This window comes from Lissotriton helveticus, chromosome 3_1 (assembly GCF_964261635.1).
Source record: "Lissotriton helveticus chromosome 3_1, aLisHel1.1, whole genome shotgun sequence".
Lineage (NCBI taxonomy): Eukaryota > Metazoa > Chordata > Amphibia > Caudata > Salamandridae > Lissotriton > Lissotriton helveticus.
In genome coordinates this window covers 668,011,450-668,035,040 of record NC_136061.1, presented here as the reverse complement: position 1 = coordinate 668,035,040, position 23,591 = coordinate 668,011,450, and the positions used below count along the sequence as shown (strand labels likewise).

At 43.0% G+C, this 23,591-nt stretch overlaps 1 protein-coding gene across 2 annotated transcripts in view; it reads left to right on the top strand.

Annotated features, from left to right (window-relative positions):
- Positions 1-23,591, top strand: part of NT5C1A (5'-nucleotidase, cytosolic IA) — a 201,407-nt gene that overhangs the window by 72,314 nt on the left and 105,502 nt on the right. The window contains exons 1-2 of one of the 2 annotated variants that reach the window (XM_078683731.1): positions 1,510-1,769; positions 19,207-19,374. In XM_078683731.1, coding sequence (XP_078539857.1) covers positions 1,692-1,769; positions 19,207-19,374 — 246 coding nt within the window. In that variant the 5' untranslated portion in view covers positions 1,510-1,691. Of the gene's footprint in view, positions 1-1,509; positions 1,770-19,206; positions 19,375-23,591 lie in introns of those variants that run through there. The other variant, XM_078683730.1, reaches the window with a different exon arrangement.

The following is a 23,591-nucleotide window of genomic DNA, read 5'->3' as shown; positions in this document are numbered from 1 at the left end:
TTTTTTATTTTACAGCTATGTGAAAGGATTTTTTTACAGTCAACAATATGACAATCTTGCTGGGCTGCAGGATGTGTGAAAGGAAAGATTGTACTATTTCAGTTTTTTTCTAACACAATAAAATGTAAATACCTATAGATGAACTGTTCAAACAGTACCAATTATATCAACAGTTAGGAAAGCCCAAATGAAGCACTTCTTTGTAGTTCAGAAATATGATGGAAACAAGCATTTTATAGGATCAAAAGCAATCAAGACACTTTTATTGATCATGTGTGAATTATACATTTTTGCTGAAACGCAAATTTGACACATTATATTTTGCGTGCTTTATATAAGTAAAACTGCATGTCTGTACAAATTTTATGCCCATTCCAATGGAAAATGTACTGTTTGTAAATGACAGTGCGCTACCACGTCATGCTTTAGTAATGATTAAGTAACTTGCCGGTACTCTTTATTATCCAGATTCACAGTCCTCCTCATACCATTTCTTACAGTCGAGGCATCCTGCCCCCGACAGAGAGTTTCACCACACTTGGGCCAAAGGTCTTTTTTTAACTTAAATTTCTTCTGTGTTTATTATTCTCCTATGAAAAACTACTCCCCTATGCACCACCTCCTGTACCCCTCAAGCAATTTATTAGGAGAGTTGTGAACTCCTCATAGTGTCACTCCCCTCAATACCACTCCATGACAACAAAGCCAACAATAAATCTCACAAAGGCGATTGCCAATCGGTCTCGCATGAGAGGGCCTTAAACTTTGGCAATGTTTTGTAGCCATGCTGTATAGCAGCACGGATGCTTTGGAGTGTGGCTAATACTAATTTTAAAAAGCAATATGACGTAGTTAGGGCTAAAGCTCTTTCTAAATTAAATGTGCATTAGTGCTGCATACATTATAGTTTTTTTTATTTTATTATTTTAGTCATGCTGCTTAACAGCATGGCTATAAATCATTGTCCAAGTCGGCAATGCCCACGCATTACAGCAGGAACAAAAGGCAGTGCCAGAGGCAATAGCCTCAAAGATTAAACCTATTGGCTTTGGCAGTACTTGTTTAATTTAATTAACTGAGAAAGCACATGGGTGCGGCATTTGTAATTTAGGACAGTGCACATTGACCTGCCCACTACCATTGGCCTGTTGTCTGCTGTTACTCAGACTTTAATGGGGTGGTAAACTATCTCCAGCCACCCACAGCAGTGAATACAAGCAGTAACAGAAAATATCATACACCGAAACAAGTGAAGAAAATGATCAATTATTTACAAAAATACATGTTTTCTTTATATTTTATAAAGAAAAAGAATCACGTTAGGGAAAGAGTATATAAACATTTGTATTATTTTATAACATCACGCTTACTCAGATGCGTTCTTTGACATTGATTGCTCATCGTAGGCAGCCCCACTTGTTTTATCTGTGGCCTCTTTGCTCCATAATAAAAAATCATTTCTAGATAAGTCACAGGGCTCCTCAGACCCGCTGCTCAGGGCACTCGGCCAGACCGCTATCGCTGCTGTCAGGAAACAACATCGGGAAAAGAATCCCCGGACACAATTTTATTTTAATGTTCTTTTTATAAACTCGTGAAGTCTTCGACAGCCTCGTTTCCACCCGATCCCTGGCTCAGTGTGCTGGAGAGCTCCGGCAGTGACGCAGCAATAATTTATTACTGTGACAGTCATGCGGCCATCAGTCACACCAGCCCCTCCCGCTGCCTGGCGTCTGCCAAACTTAGCTTCTAACTCGCCTCACAGACAGGTACGTACATAGGGGCGAACTAGGTGGATTCCTTGAATTCTAAGAAGTTAATTATCATAACAAAAAATGGACTGGGCGCCGAAGGCAAGTTTAGCGTAGGGCCAAACCCAGCTAGATACACGGAAGTGCCTTCTGGTCGGGGTAAATGGGTCATATACCAAGTCGTGGTTCTGTGGCAAATGTCGCCATTGGAGAAAAGGCCAGAGCAAATATAGTGAGTCAGTGTGGAAAAAAGATGGTTCTCAGAAAGGGCCTTGTCCTGAAAGGGAAAATCGAATGCAAATCGGCAGATTCCCTCCAAGTACTGCAGGTGGTGGGCGTGCTGCCTGGAGGTGGTGGGTTCAGCTCCACCTTCAGCTCTGTCAAAGATCTGAATTAACTCTGCCCGACATGGTGGTGAGTCTGCCACCCAACGTAAGTCACTAATCTGCCACCATGCACGCATAATTTAATTCTTAGAAAAACTGCCCTGGAAATAGTGATGGATTTTCACAGAAAATTGAGAGGGGTTTGTCAAAAATATTTGGGAAAATTCCCCATCACAGTAGAGAGACCAGATATATTTGCACTATGGATGCACCTCTATTTTAGGACCATATAACCAGGGTCCCCATGTAGTAGGGGCTTTCCATGAATCCAATGTATATAATGTTGACAACTCAGTATCGGCTGAAAAGGCCATAATAACTCAGGGCTATACATTTATTTTGATCTCGCTGTACTAAAAAACCCAAATATATGACATTTATTTTGGTCCAGACTACACACAATGTTAACAACAGGAAGATCGAGAAAGACTCAATATTGAATGTAAAGACCAAAGTTACTCTTTAGCCTCAATCCCAAAGAAACAAAAAAAGAGCTTGTAGAATGGCCCCAAGATGAAACGTGATGCCTAGAGTGTATGACTGTTTCGCGCCCTTTTTAAAGGCAAAAAAAATATGGGGCCAGCTGTATCAAGGCTTTTTGCCTTCGCAAACGGGCTGATTCACAGAATCGGCCCCTTTGTGAACATAAAAAGGTATTATGCTATGTATGTAACTTTTTACATTCGCAATAAAAGTAATCGCAATTTTTTGTGATTACCTAAAATGCGAATGCATTTAGGGAACTTCAATTTGCGATTCCCAAATGAAATGTATGTAGCATTCACTAAATTCGACTTTGCATTTAGGAATTGCAAATTATTATCAAATTCAAGTTGATGGTAATTTGCGAATCCTTTGGAAAATGCACAAAAGTGCATTCTTCAAAGTGTCATGTGGCGCACACACATGCCCTTAGGTGAAACAGTTTTAAACCAGGAAATTATACATGACTACTTACACCTGGACAATGCTTACAGCATCCTGAAGATAAGATACATGAATTATGAATTTGTCATGCTAGAGAGATCTGATACATACAATAGCCCACAAGACACCACACCTATTTCCAAAAAGCAACTACAGATAGATTGTTTGACTGCCTGCCGGCAGCAAAACCCTATTTACACTTCCCTTTTCAGCACTCCTGGAGCTTTTATTTGATATGGTCCAGTTCAACATAGTTAATTTCCTGGTTTCATACCCCAGTAATGTATTTCATGAATCTGACCTTACACCCTGTCCTTGTGATTCGAGTTCTGCCCATTCAACACTTCATCTATTTTTTCTGTAAATTATATGCTGTACCCAGGAAACATGTTTTACGTGCACCGTTGAGGACCTTGAACATCAGAAGATGCAGACCTGCTTTGCTCCAACTACATACATTGCAATCAGAACATACTTACATTATGGTCTATAACTTCATCTCTGCTGCTGTCAGATGGAGGAAATCGGCGGGGAAGTAATGTTATCGTTGGTTTATACTGAGATATTGTAAGCATGTTGACTTTTTATAATATTGGCCACATTTGCACAATTCAGTTACGCCCCTAATACTCGAGGGGTGCTGTGTGACAGTAACGCGTACTTTGCAGATCTTTTCAGGAAATGTATGTTTATCATTAAGTTTTAAGCGAATCTTTTAACGTGGCATATGGCATGAATGTTGTTTTTTCGAGATATATGGCACTGAATGTTTTTGTTTTGCAATGCTTATATAGTTTTTTTTACCGAATAAAGCTTGTTTGACTATGACTTCACTGGGTTACTATGTGTTGCCAGCTGCACCTTAGCATTTTTGGGGGCAAGTGCTTGATCGGGAGATTAGCAGCAGGACGGCGTTTTTGTACCGAGAGATTTATGGTAGACAGAGTCTGGTAGTCTATGTTTTGGAGTATATGTTTTTGTAAAAAATGTGTTTGCAGGCTATGATTTCATGTGGGAACATAATAAGCACACTGTGGTATTTCGGTTGTGAACACAGAAAAGAAATGTCAAGGGTGTGTTTTGTAAGGGAGAAGAGTCCAAAGAAGCAGTTTCTAATAAAACCCCCTTCATTTAGCCCACAAACCCTCAGGAGTGAGATCCTTCCAGAGATGGTTCCTCTGCAGCACTCCCCACTGAGTTCTCTGGGATGACATGCACTGGTCTGCCCTCTGTGAGCCTGTACACTGTGCCCTCTTAATTGCAATAAGATCATCAATGCCACAGTTTCCCCTCTCCTGTTCCTTGAAAGAAACATTTCACCCCCAGCGACAGGTACTAATTGTTTTATCTGTGTGAATCCCTGTGGCACAAAATACCTTTTATATAGTGCCAAGTGTCGCTAGGAGAACACGGGCCATCTATAAAACATCACCAAGGGTGGCTTTGAAATGGAATGTCGTGTTCTCAGCTTGATTTCTCCCTCCATCCTGATTCTCAGGAACAAACCCAGAGAGAAAACATCTTCCCTTTTTCTACCTGACCAAGTTGAATCAAGCCTTGGCCTAGCCAATACAAGGCTGCAATGCTTTGCCAATTTTATTTGCAAATGTTTGTAATCGACATTAAAAGTGTAAAAGCATTAAAAAGTCAAAAGAAGCTGTGTGAACGTGATGTTCATATTGGTGGGGAAAAAAGTACGTAAATAATGACCCTTCGCAAAAGGAGACGCTCGTAAATACATGAAAAGGAAGCTGAAGTGAAAGCAGGGTCTGGGCCTAGTCTGATTAGTGGACTGCTAACTAAGCAAATAAGCATATGTACAAGAGCAAAATGCCATCACTATCGGTGAAGAGAGCCAATTGTATACGTGATCAAAGAGAGGTAATGGCTTTAATTTGGCTCACCCAGACCTCATGCTGGAAGCCCTAGCGGACGAGATGTGAATGACACTTGAGCAGACCAATGGATAGAAAGGGCAGACTTCAAGGCCTCCCTATGTATCTATGTGTATGCATTATTATTTTTGAGGTTTTTGGTTTATTTACATAGCTTGAATGAAGTTGCCTGTCTTTTTACACCAGACGGTTAAAAAAAAGGTTTTGTTTTTTATCATTTACATGCTTAGAGCATTTATTGTGATTGGTCTAAGTAATTTCCGGTTGAACAAAGTGACTACAAAAGGAAGTGCACATTGAAGTCTCTGTTTCCAGTGAGAGTCACGCTGGCTTCAGCAAAGAAAGTAAATCGTTTTATTTTTCCTTTTTGGAGAGAGTAAGAGAGCTATTGATAGGACAGTTCCTACTTCAGGCTCCTTAAAGAGAGCTGCTAATTCATCAGCTCCTCCTTGATCTCATTGTAGAGAGGTCTTCCTTTGATCCCCTTGAAAGAAGCCTCAATTTGGACTCTTTCTTCGTCAATCCCATCCCTACAGCCTTACGCTCCTTGACTTCCCTACCCATGATGATATCACGCAGGCCAATAAATCAGGTTTAACAGAGCCAAGAAAAAGCAGAGAAAGGACGAATCCATGAATTGTATGTGGTGGGGTTTGTGCGAGGATGCCCTTTGTGTCTCCCCCATCCACAGATTAGGCTGGACATGGATATAGTGTGCTGGGGGTGACGGTTTCAGTACCACTTCCAATGAAACAAATGTAAAATGACCCATCCGACCCATTACAGGTTGACGAAACCTATAAGGCTCCGAGCAATCCAAGCAAGTGAGTCCAACCATCAGTATCATTTTTGAGGTGGGTGTTGGTGCTGAGGAGGTGTTCCCCTTCTAAGAACTGTTTTTTTTTTAAAGGACCAAATAGTACATTTTGCAGCACTGTTTTAAAAAAAAATTGCCTAATGACTAAAAGGTCTTTTCGCTGTTTCTGGCGGGGCCCTAATGATATATATAAAAAAAAAGTACCACAATGTGCTGAGGTTCACTTACACCCAAGGTGTTAAGAGGCTTCCTTAATTCCCCTTTTCTATGTTTTCTTCTTTCATCTCAACTTTTTTCCTTTCATTTCTGCACCTGCTTCCTTTCTGTTTCTCCCTAGTTCTACCTCCCCCTTTTAACCCTCTTCCACTCATTTGTCCCAAATTGTCATTATCGCTGTAGCGCCATTACCAGCCATCGACCCCACCACCTCTTTGCTGTATCATTGCATTCTGGCTAAGTTGTAGGTATTAGCTTTCTCTTAAATAACAGACAGAAGGCAATAATTCTACTTTGTCTGTGACCTAGTCTGCTGGACATCAGGCCCAGTGGCAGGCAGCCCCCACTGTAGCTGCTTAAGTGTGGGGCTTGCCTATCACTATTCGCCTCTTCTGTTGGAAGCATGGCGTAGTTCTTCTGTAGAGCACTCTTCCTCCTCCTGTCTGATTTTAACCTCAAGAGTTGTGGCCTACTGTCTGGTCCCAAGAAGCACTGTACTAGGGCTGGTTGGAAGTAGCTCATCAAAGACACTCTTGTTGTCTACATGTTTGAAGTGAGCTGATCATGCAGTAGCAATGCAGTCATTAATTGTCGAAAACCCCAGAACGTCAATAATGCAAGAGGTTTTTTTGACAGCTCTTACTATAAGTATCGGTCATCATGACTGAGATTCTGGTGTATGAGTACCGGATCCAGATGTAGCTGCCAACCAGAGCCTTTGGGCTTGTGGAGTCCCTTTGACAGTGTCAAGCAGCATCCACTGGATGTTGGTCTTTCGGCCCCCTTTACCCCTGCTCAGTGCAACAGACCTGGTGAGGGATCTTCTGGCCATTTCGGACAGGTTTGTGGAACTCACGAGAGTTCCATTGAAACCTTGAAAACATATTGCAAGTGTGGCAAGTAGCACAAATCTCAGAAAAGTAAGCAAAAAGGGACATGTCCATCTGAGGTGTAGTAACCTGACCAGTTGCTAACTGGAGGACACATTAAACTGCAGTTAGATGGTGGCTGAGACTGTGCACTGGGCTTTGACTGCCACGGAGTATGCTAGTGAGCACATGGTAAGAATTGTCCTCACTTATGCACATGGTTAAACTAGTCCAGAATTTAAGTCAGTTGGTGCCATCATTGCTAAGTCAGTAACTAATTGCAAACATCTCTAGAGAGTAACATTAGCCATAGACATCAAAGTTAGAGGAAAATCTAGCTTGTGAAGCGTTGGCATCATATCATTGTTTAGCTCAGATCTCTTAAGGAAGGTGCTAGAGACTTGTTTTTTTTGTTCTAATTTTATATGTATATTAAAGTATTTTTCTTTATACAAAGTGAAGCGGACAGAAGTAGTAGCGTTTTTGAGTGTTTAACGCTCATCACCCCCTTGAGATCATTGAAACTGCTCTTCCTCACTATCCTGAGAGTCAATATAATCCAGTATGAATATCAATAATACACTGGGACCAGGTCACTAGTGGTAAAAGGCTCCAGCTATCACAATTGGAACCCAGTACGCCCTGATTACTCTCAGGCCAATCAAACCAGGTATCCAAGCTAAGGCCGGCACAGGACATATTTTCTCTCATGTGGTTTTTAATAGTATGTTTGTGAAATCTATTTACATGGGTGTCCGTGTACTATAATGTTTAGGAAGTTAGTCAACAGCTTATGTAAGTGTCAGCAGTGGGCGAAGTGGACGGCGTCTGAGGGGCACGGCATGCCCATACTTTTTTAATTTAAGGAAAACAGTTCCCCAACTTTTTGTGAAAAGACAACCGTCCCGGGACAGTCAATTCAAAGAGTTGAAAGGGAGTCCCCTGTGCTGTGAAACTGAGGAAGGGGCAGACAGCTAAACAAACCTTCCTTCCAGGGTGCCTGCCTGCCTGAAAGAAACACATATGTAAACAACTGGTCAATCTGCAAATATAAAGGGTACTGGCTTTAATTGATGCAATCACTTGAAGGTTCCTGATAACAGATATATTCTTTTTGAGCGGTATTGCAAGAGAGTTACCAGGTGAGTTGTGATATGTGTATTTTTAATGCACAGTTATAAAAAAATGCACTATGTACCGTCTAGGTATTAGTAAAGTTCTTTATTCTGGAAGCCCTTTTTTTAAATCTAAAACCTTTTTGCGCATTTTGTATTACCCTATCTTATACTGTGTGTAATGCAAATTTAAAATAATGACTTCCTTTTCCACAGTGCTTTCTGTCTGTGACTGGGAACTCGTAGCATTATTCTCCATTGTATCAACCAGAATTCAATTTTATGGCTCTCTTTTTGCAGACACAGATCTCTGCAGTGCATTAACTAATAGAGGTTTCATACTGTACGACAGTGCAGTTACCAGTGACTAACTTAACTTGCATTTATTTTTAATTTAAGCTGTGCCTTGTTTTATATGTAGGTGCCTGAAGGAGAAACACAAAAAAAAATAAAGAATATTTTTTCCCCACGCCTTTTACTGCCGCCGCGCTCACTCACTCCACCCCATTGTGCACAGCATTGCAGTTCCCATACCTAATGCACTTCGACCACAGGATGCCAGTTATTTAGGTGTTTGCTTTTTTAAGTGGTTGGTGGTATCTATGTATTGCTAGCTTTCTTTGTTAATCAATCCTTAGCCTAATTATCAGGTGGATCATCTATCTGTCTTTGGTTGTGACCATGTGTTTGTGTTCTTTAATTTATGCTATTTGACTTCCGTTTACAATTGTGTGTATGGCATACAGTATTAAGTACATCTGAATATTTGCCGGACTGTGCTATGAAGGGAGTTACATCCAGAGTACAAGAGCTAGCAGAAGCATAACATGCAACAGAAATCCCAGGTAATTCTCTCCTTCCTGCAAAAGGTCAGGAATTCAGGCACATCAAGAGCGGCTTTCATTCCAGACTTGGAATCCTGGATTAGCTGCCACCTCCTCAATATAAGGCACCTTCCAAATATTTAGCTGAACAGTTAATTAAGAACATTCCCGAAGTCTCTACAAACGTGATCTATTTTAGGGCTGGCTACAGACAGCATTAGAGCTCATAGTCTAACATGAGAAGAAATAGCCTTCGTAAGTAGTAGTTCCGTTACCTATAACTGATAGAAGTACTGGTAATGCAGACCCTTTGTCAAATAAAGAGACTTTCTATTGTGCAATTCAATGGTAAATACAGCTGTAAGGAGTTTTACATTGTGTACTTCGATAATTCAATAGGAAGCATTTTTACATTGTAAACTCTAACAAATGCAATAGCAAGAGATTTTATTTATTTATTTTATTCAGCTTCATAGCGTGGACTGGCCCCCAAGAACATTGGGGGGTGTTCCATACCTTTGGATCCTACATCCCACATGTTATTTCCACAGAGTAGGCCTTCTTTCAATATAGGGGCTTCAGCTGGAAGAGATGTAATACATCAGCAGGTTAGACAGAAACTTCGTCTGAAAGCAGGGTTGCTGCACCAGGCACAGTACTTTAACCCTTTCAGTACCCTATTGACATATATACACAAGTCATGAAAGGGTGTCTAGAGGATGCAGTTGAGGGTAAGGGGATATATATATATATATATATATATATATATATATATATATATATATATATATATATATATATATATATATATATATATATATATATATATATATATATATATACACACACACACGTGGTGTGTGACAGTGGCCTTTAAACCAGGCTACATTTGTATAGCATTATCAATGGCAGGCCCTCCACCCTGTTCCCCCCTGCCCAGCTCCTTCCACCCTCTCTCCTACTACCTGCCACCTTACCAAAGGAAGAAAAAAACCAGGCGATGGGGATAGGAAGGGGAGGAAAATGCATTAATCTTTGCCCTTTCTTTCCAATTCCCAATTCCTGAATTAATTTCAGACAGCTCCTTTATCTTCCAGTGACACTTTTTTTCCCTAAGACCTTGAAGTTTGATGACGGCGTGGACACTTCCCAAACCAGGCCAAGCAATTCTTTTAGCCATTCTACTTCTGTAGGTGAAGCAGGTGAAGAAAGTAGTTCCAGTCGCACAGTGAGTAAACAAAGCCATACAAGCCTTTCAGGGGGAGTGCTTTTGAGGCTGGAAAGTAGGAATATATTAAGAGTGGATTGATTAAGAGTGGATCTGGATATGATCACAGCTCCTCTGTCATGCTTCTGTATTCTATTGTTGCACAGTATTTTTTTTCTAGGTGTTTTGCCGCCCTAGGCGAGAATTGAAAAATGCCACCCCCTCCATTTTAACTACCATCACTCTCTCCCCCTGTACCAGGGCAGAATAATTAATGCATTAGATATAAAAGAACTTGCATTCAAAAATAAAACACATTAAACATTAAATAATTAAATAAGCACTGTTCATGATATTTTATTTCATTTTTAAATTTCGCTCTTCTAACTTCAATGGTGTTTTCTAAGGCCATTGTATTCTGTGCCACACCACTGCACTTTGCGTCAGTGCCACTCTAGTTTACTTTGCACCACATTACACCACCCTACTCTACACCACTGTACTCTTTGACACTCCACTGTACTCTACGCCACGCCACTCCACTCACTATATTCTGCTCCACTCCACCCCACTCTAGTCTACCACATTCCACTCAACTTTACTCAATGCCACGCCATTCTACACCACTCTACTCCATGTCATTCCACTCTACTCAACTCCACGCCAAACCACTCTATGCCCCTCCTCTCCATTCCACGCTGCTGCACAACATGGCTAGAAGACACTGGCAAAGCCAATAGCTCTTGCGCAGGTGAAATCTATTGGCTTTGAAAATGCTTGTTTAGTTGAGAGGACAAATATAAAAAGATTCCCCGCCTCCCATTTATTTAGGCTAGAAGTCATTTACATAATGCATATTGTTCCATTAGTGTGGATTCAAGCACAAAGTAACACTTGCCAAAATACAAATCGTTTGCTAAGTGTTAAAAACGACAAAATAAGAGAACCTTGATAGTTCTAGCCTTCTAACAACCTACCAGCTAAGGATTGTCCAGTGGGTTCAACACCTGCTGCTAGGGTGCTTGAGTAACTAGAATGTACTAGCAATGGATCATTTAGGGCCTATTCAGACTATAAGCCGTTCTGGGCAGCTAACTTATGTAACACGTAGCTGTGGTAATTCAAATAAAAACCTATGAGCCAGTGCACTTCTAAGCGGCAGGTCTTTGGTTGTAGGCGCTTTAAAATGACATCATCATTGCTATGCTTCACTGCACGTGATGCACGTGTGGGCTCACATGTATTACTGAATATGCAATTTTTTAAGTACTTCAAACAGAGGTGCTGATTTTCTTTGTGTGTAAAAGGAAACAAGCCTTTTCACTGCCCTTAAAATTCTGTGCAGCGCAGTCCCTTTCCCTGCCCACTCCCCACCACCAACACAGCAGGGTCGGGGTCACAGAAAGCAGAATTATCCGTCACTTTGATGAGAGCGCTACAATTTTCATTACAATCTTTCTCCTGGGGATTGGTGTTTAATAATTTGTGCTTTACAGAAGTCTCCGTCTGGTAGGTAGTACGGCGCATGGCACAACGAGGGCTCTCCAGGGGCCTGGTGACAGAGGGCCCTAGGCACGAGCGCGCGCACAGGGGCAGCTTCAGCGCACAGTTAGTGGGTTGTGGTACATGGATGGCTTATACAGAGGGCTCTACGGGGGCCTGGTGGCAGAGGGCCCCTCATTACCTAGGTATCCACAACCCAAGACAGTTTACTTGTACTATTATCTTGCTTGCATGGATTACTTCAACACGTGTTGACTAAGTGATGACATACTTTACTGTACCTTGTATTCTTTGCCGCCTTCCGCTTCAGATCCCCCAGTGTAACATTTATGATTTGGGGTTCCAGCACACCGGACACACACTTGTCTTATTTATTTTACAGTGGCCTTCACAAAAACTCATCTGCGGCCTTGCCGAGGTCTGCATCTCTGGCACGAGATGGTTAAATCTTCTACTTCATGTAATGGGTGAGGCATGAGAGGTACGCACTCTATGGTCACCGGATCTGTGAAGTACTCCAAGCAAATGATGCAGGAAGCGTCGTCACCGAGAGCAGCTGATGGGTACCCAGTGCAAAGGGAGGCCGAGGGCTGCTGGACGCCGGGGGCCTCTGGTGCGCTTGCGGCCATGGCAGCCTCTCTCAGCCCGTAGTGTGGACTATGATTTCAGCGCTCGGGCTTCCTCTGAAGATTTGTGGAGAGGAGTGTCCCTGCTGGGCAGGACACTGGTATGATAGGCCCTCGGAGGCAGCAACAAAACAAGCCATACCTCAAGTCCGTCGGGTTACACGGTGATCCTACTATTGGAACGGGTTTCTATAAGCATAATGTAGTACAAAAGTCGGGGACACAAGCTCAAGGGCCCTGTGAGCAGAGGAACCTGCGCTAAGCACTGGCGCACGCACAGGTGCAGCTTCAGGGCAAAGAAAGTAAACACTTTTTTATTTCTGAAATTCTTTATTGTATATAAAAAAATATATATTTACATACATGGACACGGCTTATACATGAGTTAAGTAAATTTTTCCCCCTTTTGCCGCCCTAGCCTTTTTGCCGCCCTAGGCGACCGCCTAGTGTTGCCTAATGGTAGAAACGGCCCTGAAGCTGGGGGAATGTCAGTCTAAGTTTCCAATGTTCAGAGAGTTAGTGATATAAACTCAGCTGTGCCCTGAGCATGATGGGTACAGTGCTGCACATGCTCAGTATCTGCGCGCACAGAGAGGAGCTGGATTGGCTTTGGAGTAGGTGAGAGCACCTGCTTCAGTCGTCGTAGTGCTGTTCAGTAAAAGAGGATTGAGGAAGAGTCCCTAAGGAGACGGCTAGTGCCTAGGAGCATCATAAAGGCCAGGGGCTGAGATTTTGTTTACTGACATAACTGGTGCTGGGTGAGAACTGATGGTAATATTAGTTCTAGGTGGGGGTGTATGCCAGTGGTCAGGGTCAAGGGTTATACGATTCAAAAAAGTAAAATGAATTGGACAGCCTGGTCTTTAATTCCCACCCAGTCTTTGAGCAGCCTCATTGAGGCTTAGCTTAGGAATGATTTCTCGCAGTGTCGTTGTTTCAAGATGAAGGGGCTCATTTAGAGTTTGGTGGATGCAGGACATGGACTAGAAAGTGGCTGATGTCCTGCCGACGGGCTCTGTACACTCTAAGGGGCAGATTTATGTTAACTGGCGCATCCCCAGGGATGCGCCAGTTAACATGCGCCACAGTGCGCCACTGCTCCGCCACCCATGGTGCGCCGTATTTATGATGCGGCGCACCATGGTGCAAGGAAGTAAAGATGCGTGACGCATCTCTCGGCGCACGGGCGGCGCATTGCAGGAGTCATGTCGCAAGTGCGGCATGACTCCTGCAATGCACAGGGGCCACCTATTCAATGTATGGTGCATCACCCTCACGCCTGCTTCAAGCAGGCGCAAGGAATTGACGTAGAAAGTGACTGAGTGAAATCTCATAGATTTCACTCAGCCACTTTTAGGAGGCGTTCCTGCGCAGAAACGCCCCCCCCTGCGCAGGAACGCCTCCTTATGGCGCAGGGGTTTCCAACGTGACGCATCTCCTAGATGCGTCACGTTGTAAATAGGGCGCATTGTTTGCGCTGCTGTTGCGTCACATTACGTGACGCAATTGCGGCGCAAGGAGGCGCAAGAGCCTCATAAATCTGCCCCTAAGCGCTGCAGACAGGGCAGACGTCCTTTCTTAACAAAACTCCCAGTAAGGTCCTAAGACTTGTCCATCACTAATTCAGTAGTTAGCATGTCTTCAGCAATGTCCTAGAAGAAAACCCAAGGGGAATATGCTAAATAGCGCCACCATTCTCACTCCCCTTGTGGACTAGTCTTCACATGGTCAAGTCAAAATACTTTATTTCCAAGAAATGAATTCTTATAGAAATATACACACAATTCACAAAAAATAGACAACTTTTTGCTAAATAGCCTAAAACAAAAATTCATATATTTCAACCCCATGTAGTTACAATTTATACAGTAACAAACATACAAACATTAAAATTTCTCCGTACCATGACTCAATATAATTCACAGCCCAAGATCTCACGTGTATTTACAGCACTTTTAAAAGAACGTAATAAGCTTTTAGCCAATGACAAACAATTCCTATTACAACTAGAGTTTATATAGTACCAGAAGCACTCCAGGCCCATCACAGAGTATCAGTCACACATACCAGAGGCATTTATAAACTCATTATAACCCAGCGGTCTCAGTCTACTGGCAGCCTTCTCAGACTCATGGGCAAAACGACTGACACTGTGCCTCACCGAGTAGCACTGTGATACCTCTGACAGCACTGTTGCATCCCTCATACAAAGATTGGTATAACCAATGCTTGTTTAGTTACTACCTTGCAAAAATAAAGGGTATACTTATTGAGGCAGCAAAGCTTTGTTGAAGCCCAGGTAACTTTATAAAAATTGTACTTCCCAAAATGCACGCTGGCCGGATCTGTGCTCTGATGAAAGGAGAGGCGGTAGCTGGAAATATGAGTGTGGTTTTAAAGACCTCTAACAAGAAGAACCGTCTGAGGGTCCTCTCATTTGTCCTCGAAACAGGAGCGAGGTCTTGGAAAGGACAGAGGGAATGTTGGGGTGTGCATCGTGTTCACTGGTCAAGGCCACAGCTGGAGCATTCTGTTTACTTTCGGAGGCGAAATATGGATCATTGTGATCACTTGTTGAGGCCACCTCAGTACTATTGTGGTTTGTGCTGGCGGGCTCATCTGGTGTATTATGTCCACTTTTGGAGGCCCTGTCTGGAGTATTGTGTCCAGTTGTAGAGGATGCACCCGCAGTGTCGTAGTAAGCTCTGAATGTATAGCACTCGTAAGGGAAGGCCACATCTGAGACATTGTGTCCACCTTTCTGGTCCTCATTGTGAATTGGCCAGAATTTAGGTTAGGGATACCAGTCAGAATCCCCAATCCCATTTGGTATTCTGCCACCTAATCCTGGCTAATCTGAGTTTTTCCCCTGAAGGAAATTGACCACAGAGACATGAGATGTCGGTTCCTTTGCCGTGTGTTTTCCCTGATTCCAGGGAGAAAGCAGGCAGAGCCTGTAGAGTGTGGGGGTGGAGCGGTGTAGTGAGAGCACAGTTTGCTCCTCCCAAACTACTGCAGGGTTGGGTGGGTGTCAGGGCAATGCTGCTGATTACAGCCCCTGTCCCTATGGCATCTGAAAAGATCTGGCATCTCAGGGCTTCGAAAGGTAGCCTAAGTTTGCAGACTGGATAATTCCAGACTTGCAGAAACTCACAGTTTTTTGCAGAATTTCACCTAGAGTTATGGCTCCGGGTGCAATACCTCAACTCGTGATGAGGGCCTTAGTCTACGTATTGAATTCCCTGATCAAAGCCATCTTTGAAGGACCTATGTGAAATAATGCGATTCATCCGTATATTGTGTCCGGTTATTGTAGTTGCTTCTGTGGTATAGGGTTCAATGAGAAGGTGACAACAGAGAACTTACAAGATTCCGATCACACATACATCTCTGCACAGATATGTAACTAAAGGGGCTCTAGGACCCCCAACAGCGCATGCCTGAACAAGCCACCACACATACACACTACACTCTCTGCCAGGCAACGGGCATGTGTACTGAGTGAAAAGCTACGCAAACTGCCCTGGTACAGCCCTCCCGCCTACCCTTCAGATGAACAAGGCACTAAAATGTGAAGCACTCCCTAACAGAGGCTCGGTATGCAAGCGCTGGCAGCTTCTCACAAACCTGTTTGGACACAGAACTATGAGAGGAACAGTGGGACCATTTAGAGAACTATCCTCAGGCCACGGAACGCGCTGCAATGTCACACTGAGCACTATATAAATTGGAAATAATAGCCCTAGCAACTGCTGCAATGGGATAAGATAATAATAGACACAGAGAGGAATGTCCGAAGGCAGCCAGATAAAACACAAATTCTATTAGAGGAGGCTCAAAAGTCCAAGTGTAGAATAAAATGCCGCACTGTTCATAATAATAATAATAGGTTTCTTCATCATTGTCTTTGTAACGGCAGGGTTTAAGCTGTTACAGTTCAAGTGTCATTAATTAATATTTTCTGATGGATACATCTGACTGTGGATTATCGTCTTTTGAACATATCCCTTGCACAGCATTTCACGGTCTACTCAATAAGATAGTCGACCCATGGGACCTGCAGGCGCCCTAGATGGAGCCGCAGCCCTGGTAAAAATGCTAAGCATAGCATTCAGAAATGTGGAAGAATCAGATCCAGGAGCCATGAATGCTGGATGCTCCGGTTGGTTTGAGGGCACTGGCACCCCATGTTGTTGAGGGACCTCCAAATCTGGCTCCGGTGCAGTCCGTTCTGTCGAAGTCATGGGCTTTGGAGCCGTGACGAAGCCGGAGACATCCTCGCAAATTGCTATTCCCTTTTTGGGATGCAACAAGCCTTTCCTATATGCGACTTCGCATTTAGGAAATGCTATTTACCATAAACTGCAAGTTGATGGTAATTTGCAAAAACCTTGAAAAATGCATAAAAGTGCATTTTTCAAAGTGCCATGTGGCGCACAAAAATGTCCTTGGGCATGTGTGTGCGCCACATGTGCACACATGCCAATTTCGGGGGTGCATCAGAGTGGCCCTTTGGCCCCCTTGCACCCTTAAAATTGCAACCTCAATATGCGAGTACTTATTTGGTACTCACAAATTGTGCATGCAATTCCCATTCATTCCTATGGGCCTCTGGACCCTAGGAATGAATGGGAAGCTATTCCTTAATTTCGAACCGCAATTTGCTATTTATAATTACAGAATATGTAGGAATCGCTAATATTTTAGCGAAACCTACATGCATAGGCACTTGCGATTCTATAATTGCGATGCCTTAATGATCGCAATTAAGGAATCGCAATTGCCTACCTTGATGCATGTGCCTCTTAGATCTTAGAAGTGCAAGGTTCAGACAATTGTACCTCAAATTCTTGTGGAAGGAGTTCAGTTTTGATCATAGATTTTAGTATATTTACACCCATCGACATACAATCAATATAATAATTGATTTGATTGATGTGAACCAATGTGTTCAGGGGGGCTGACACCTAACTCAAGTCTTATGCAACATTGCAGCGACAAACTTCTCAAGTTAAACAGCTTCTTGACGCAGTTCATTAAAATACTCTCTAGTTTTCCTATTTTATTAGGTTTCCAATTTGACAAGTCATACGACAGGACTAGGACCATCTTTGTTTTGTAAACTAAGGGTCGGCATGATTGCCCGCTCCCCCCCACCCCACACACCATATTTTATTGCAAACCTTTTATTGTACCGGTGATATTTAAGCTCTAGAACGCAGATGTCCAATATCAAGGTTCTAATTTAAGTCTTTATCCATCCTTACTCCAATGTATGTATAGTACTACGAATACCCCGTATTGGTAGAGCATGTTGTCGAGGTTAATATTGTCCTCTGTCGTCCGAAAGATATCAGTTTTGTCTTGTTGTAGTTGGAACTGCAGATTGTTTTCAACATTGTAAGCATGCAATTTGCTTATTTGTTGCTGTTAACCAGCCTGCATAGTTGCCAGCCTGTGTAGTGTGAGTGATGCCTGTATGCTTTGATAGAGACCTAGGTATGGGAAGATTAACCATAGTATTCTAATCATGTAGAATTCATCTCTTGTCACTTTAAAGACATGAAATGAAAGCCAAAGGTTGAGGTTTAGGTACTCCAATCTATGTATGCATGTATAAAATCATGACATGTTATTGAAGCCTAAAGTGAAAGGTAGAAGTCCATGATTCCTCTGAGGTACTTCACCTCATTTGATTTGGTTGGCAGCTGCCCCAGATGCGACATAGAGTAAGGCTTCTGCCTAGACTACCAGGAGATGTTCAACTGCTCATAAGCTTTCACCAAGTCTTGCTCTCTGAAGTTCTTCCAGCAATGAGAATTTCCCCCCATTGGGCACTGGAGACTCATGTGCAAAGGGTTTGCACTTTCCAGCACTAGGATTCAGTAAATCACAGGGTTTCGGAAAGCTGAAACACTTGTTTTAAATGTACTCATTTAACGTTTCGGAAAGGGTTTTCTGAATCGGTTAATGGATTTAGGAAACCATTAGGAATCGTTGTTAGGAAGGGGCGTGTTAAGGGCATCACTTTCAAATGCTGATTCTTTATGGTATGTGCTAATGTTTTGCGACCAGATTTTGGTTGCAAAATATTGTTTTACCACCAACTCAAAAGGAGCTGGTAACCCATTCACAAATGATATGGGGTCCTCAAGAGACCCGTACCCCTTTGTGAATATTTACAAAAACATTTTTCAAGAGTAGGCACGCCCACTGCTTAAATGTTTGAAAACTTTCCTCTCAGGAAAACAGACTGCATTAAAAAAAAAAAAATCAATCACAGACATGGTGGTCTGCAGACCCCAGCAATCCATCATCAGTGTGATTGTAGCAAATCGTATTGAGTCAAAATTTGCAACCTATGAGTATATTGGTTGGTTAACAAAATATAAATGCATTCGCTAAATGTCGGTGTACAAATTTCGACCCCTTTTACCAAATGCATTCTTCAGGCATGAGGCGTGGTATTCTTAAATGGAGAATCCAAAGAAAGTGTTATTTAAGTTACTTGACTCATAGCACATAACATTTAGTAATTTCTAAATAGAGAATCTTTATTATTCCCTATTTAGGAATTGAAAATGTACTAATTTGCACATGAGACTAGAAGCTTCTCCACAGCAAAACTAAAAGCAGCATGGGATAAGCTACTGGAATACACTGAGGTCTCTGATGTGTTCCAGTATGGATAAGTTAAGTTTTGGTGCCCACATCTTCACTTCTTAGGCATTTAACGTTTACCCTCAAAGCTTTTATGGTTGTTGTCCTCTACTCCTGGGGCAGGGAGCATCCATTGCCACCCATTCCACCTTAGGGCAGTTGACACCCACCTTTCCCTCCTAGAACATTTGGCCTCCGCCTCAACCATCCTTGAACTGATGACCTCCGCTGTCACTCACTCACTCTATGGCTATGAGCCTCACTCATCCTCCACTGTAACCCTCATAGATCACATGCTTCACCTTTACTCCTTCTAGAGCCTTCGACCTTCACCCTCACCCATACCATGGTCATTTGACTTCCACACTCCCCCCACCATCACTGTCTCTAACTGACTTTTTCTCTTGCAGCCAAAGCCACAGAATGCCATCACCATCGCTGTGTCTTCGCGAGCCCTCTTTCGGATGGAGGAAGAGCAGAAGATTTATCGGGAGCAGGGACTAGAGGAATATGTCAAGTACCAGCTGGAACATGAGAATGAGCCATTCAAACCAGGCGCTGCCTTCCCCTTCGTCAAGGTGAGAACTGTAACTTTCTTCCAGTTAGACCAGAAGCTCACGCTAGGGCACAACCCATCACAGCTTACAGACCCACCACAAAGCCCAAGACAAGCCGCCTGCCCTTACAGTAATAGCAGGCTTCCATAGGAGTCCTCTAGTGGCGTGAGTGACCTTTCAGTGTGCAATCTTTTCAAACCATAGACACTGGAACGTGGGTGGCCACCTTCTTACCTGTGTCAGAATCAGTTTTTAAATGGTTATCACACAAATAGAAATCAAGCACACTCCAAAATATAGCCATTTAACTACAATGCTCTCATATATTTCCAAGCAGGTCAACCCATTTATAATTTGCTCACATTAACGTCATTCCTGCTTTGGCACAGCCCATTGAGGCTACACCTCAGAGATGATAAAGTTGTTTCAGCCTTGTCTGGTCTCTATGCTGCAATCAATGGTAGCTTCAGAGCCCTGTCCTGGAATAATGTACGTTCCCTCCCAATCTGAGTTTCTGGCCTGCGTAGCCCCCTCACCTGTCTGTTCATCATCTGCTCAGCTCCATTCTGGATAGCTGGCCTTTGGTTGTCCTAGTACACATTCTTTTGACAATTTGTTTCCTTTATCTTTTTTGGTAGCCCAGTAATGGGAATATTCTGGTTGGGGTGTTTGGCCTCTATCTCTCAGATACATATCCATTTGACACATTTCTGCTTAACTCCTTTCCTGCAATTTACCTGGATTCAGATAGGACTAAGAAAGATGACATGACTTTTGTAGTTTCATGGTTTTCTGAAAATGCCATTCGAACAAGATAAGAAGTAGCTATTCCGATCTATTTCCTTTTATTTACTTTGGAATTCAGAAGGAACTCTGCAGCACCTTTCCAGAGATGGAGTCTGAGCATAGCTTTTGATTACTGTTTCACTCAGTGCTAGGACCGTGCATAGGAAACCAGAGAAATCCTGATTCTGTGCTCTGCTTGGAGGACAAGCTGCTGTTCTGCCTTGAGAGAGGGGATCCCCTGAGGAGCCCAGCGAACTAGGTCTTGCATGGATGATGAATCTAGAAAGAGAGCCTGCCCATGGACAGGTAGAACTGCATTGCAGTTGCCTTGGATGGAATCCATGAAGGCGAACATTCTCTGTGTCACCAAACATCGGGAAGAAAGTGTGGATCTGCTAATTTATTTATTTATTTTGAGAGTTTTAAATAACGTTAACATGACCCGAGGATATTAGAGTGCATTAAATATACAACAATAGTTTCCACCTATATTGGTGGATTACATAGTCTGAAAGGTTACAAACCGTGTTAGAGGCATGTTACAGTCTTCCAGTGCCGGATTAAACCCAGTGGAGGCCCGTAGGCAGTCGAATTTTTTGGGGCCCCCTCACAAATTATCTCCTAATACCCAGTGCACCGGATTTTTTTTACAAACTGACAGCTGCCTGAAAATGACCTTTTAAGAGACAAATGTTTATGCGAATCTGATGTCTATGTACTTTAAGTTGTATTTTGATCCGTTGTTGCGGGCCCCGAAAAGGAGTGGGGTCCGTAGGCCAGTGCCTACTTTACCTATTTGGTAATCCAGAACTGCAGGGTTCCATGTATACATTCCACCAGTTGAAGGTCGACTCCTGTATATGAGAGAGACGCTAGTCCATGGTAGTTCAGTCATTCTGTAGCCTGTATGAGACCGGGCAGGGATGCGCTGCTGGGATGGCGTTTGCACTGTTAGCTGGCGTGGTTGTGTATTTGTCTAGTTGACTGTTGGTATGGTACATTTATGTTGGGGTTTGCATGAGAATCTAGAGGAGGAGACCTTTCCCATTGCAGCCAAGATGTTTTTGTAGCAGCACCGGTTTGACATTTTTCTTGACTTTTTTATAGATGTGTTTGTCTTTATCTTTGGTAGCAGGGAGTTCCAGATTTCAACTGCCTTACCCGAGAAGGATCCTGCTTGGGACCTTCATTTTCTTTAAATCTCGGTGGCTCCAGTAGCAGGGTGTCCGATCATCTTAGGGAGCAATTTCTCCTTGATCGTGAAAGTTTTCTTGATAGGTATTTCAGTGTCCACCTTTTTAGAGCTTTGTGTGCGATGTAGGCTGTCTATAAGTTGCTTCTTGCTTCAGTCGGGAGCCACTGAAGCTTTGTTAATGTGTTTGGCTCGACGTTCCCCTATTATGATCCTGAAGGCTGTGTCCTACTTTGCCCCTCATGTGGGCAAAGTGGGATTTTGTTTCTTAGTTAGAGTTGCATTGTGATTGTCTAGTCTGGAGATCACGAAGCATTGCACAGCGTTTTGAGGACCTCCTCCGGAACGAAAGGTTTAACATTTAAACGGAGCTTAAAGTTATCCCTGCTGTTTGTGGTGTGGGGTTTATGTGAGTTGTCATTCTCGAACCTTTGTCTAGCATGATCCTGAGTGATTGAGTGCAATTGATGATTGTGGGACTGCATTCGAGGGCATCTAGGTGAGTAATTCATTCTTGGATTGGTGGGGAGCTACCTTGTCTGGATATTAGGAGGAATTCTGTCTTTAAAGGTATTTTAAAGCAAGCCAGTTTTGAACCTCATTAAGGATTTTGCTGACGTGAAGGATGTCACTGAGCGAAGAGATCTTTAGGTAGAGTTGTGTCTTGTCTGCGACCAGGTGATATGGGAGGTTAGCTGGTTGTATGATCGTAGTCAGGAGATCCATGAAAAGAGTGAAAAGTGTGGGAGAGAGAATTGATCCTTCGGGGATATATGTGTGATGGGTTAGAGAGCGACTATGTGTGATTGGTTAGATTGTGAGTCTTCAGTTTGACTAGATGCAATCTATGTAAGCAGTTAAAAACTGTGTCTCTTATGCCCAGGCGAAGTTTTAGGGTGTCTGTGAGTGTTAGATGGTTGACTGTGTCAAACACTGAGGAGCAGTCAAGAAGTATTAAGAGGCACGAGTTGCCTGTATCTACCATCCAAAATATGTCATTTGTGACGTTAAGGACAGCTGTTTCAGCACTGCATCCCACCCTAAACCCAAGCAAAGGTGTTGAGAAGTTCACGGTCTTCTATATCCTTGGTGAGTTTGGCCGGTACACTTTTCTCAAGAGTCTTTGATAGGAAGGGTATGTGGGTCAGTGGCGGTCGCCCCTCCTAAAAGGTGGGGGAGCACTGGGGTGGCTGTGTGGATCGCATGTTAATAAATTTTTTTAAACGTACCTGAAGCTGCCGGCCTCCTCCTGCGTCTCATTGATCCTGCTGTCTTCCTTGTACCAGAAGTTCCTTGGACAGACTCCCATCCAATCCAATCCAGGATTGTCCTGAGTGGGCAGGAAAGACGCTCCACTCAGATCATGGAGTCTGCAGGGTTTCTACAGCCCGGCTGCTGAATGCAGCCTGGCTGGAGAAACCTAAGTGTGCCTGTGTGTTTTGGTAGGCCTCAGACGGCCGGCCAAACACATATGCATACTTAAGGAGTGCACAAGCATGCCTCCTCCCCCCTCCCATGCCCCACCTCGCACAAGCTGGTTCAGAGCCGGCAAGCGAAAAATAAAGTGATGCTAAAATATTGTTTTATTTTTAGTTTGCTGGCTCTGCACCAGGCAGTGGGACAATGCTCCACTCAGATCATGGAGTCATGCTGATCATGTTCACTAGTTTGTTGATGTCAATTTCTCTTGGTGTCGTGAGGGTGCAGCACTGGATGTGATAGAAAAGATAGAAGTGAATTAGACTGCTGGGTTGTTTCTTTTTTGTGTCTCAAATCCTCAGATACGTTCCAGTAGTACCAAGCAAATAACATTGGATTACTGGTTTTGTATTAACAAACGTATTTGTTTTTTTGTATCTTTCTAAATTTTCATTACATTTGTAGCAGCATTATTTTTATGGTCGTGATGAAAGCCTGGATACTGTGTGATTGTTTAGGCTGAAACATGTCGACCGACCTTGCCAACCTAGCAGTCTAATTCACACTTCTTTGCACTGCTTTTTAACCCTGCCAATTTGGACAAGCCATTAAAAAGTTTTTGGTACCAAATTAGGTAGTTTTATAATCACTTCTATCTTTTCTATCACATCCAGTGCTGCACCCTCACGACACCAAGCACTCACATATGGGATTTTAGCATCCTTGTACATCTCAGGATATATAAGAAAAACATCCTAGAGCTCATACCTCACAGTGAGGAAGTTGTAGCCCTCAGTGGAACTAGGATTTTACACTGGGAGGAGAAGCCCATATGATGAAG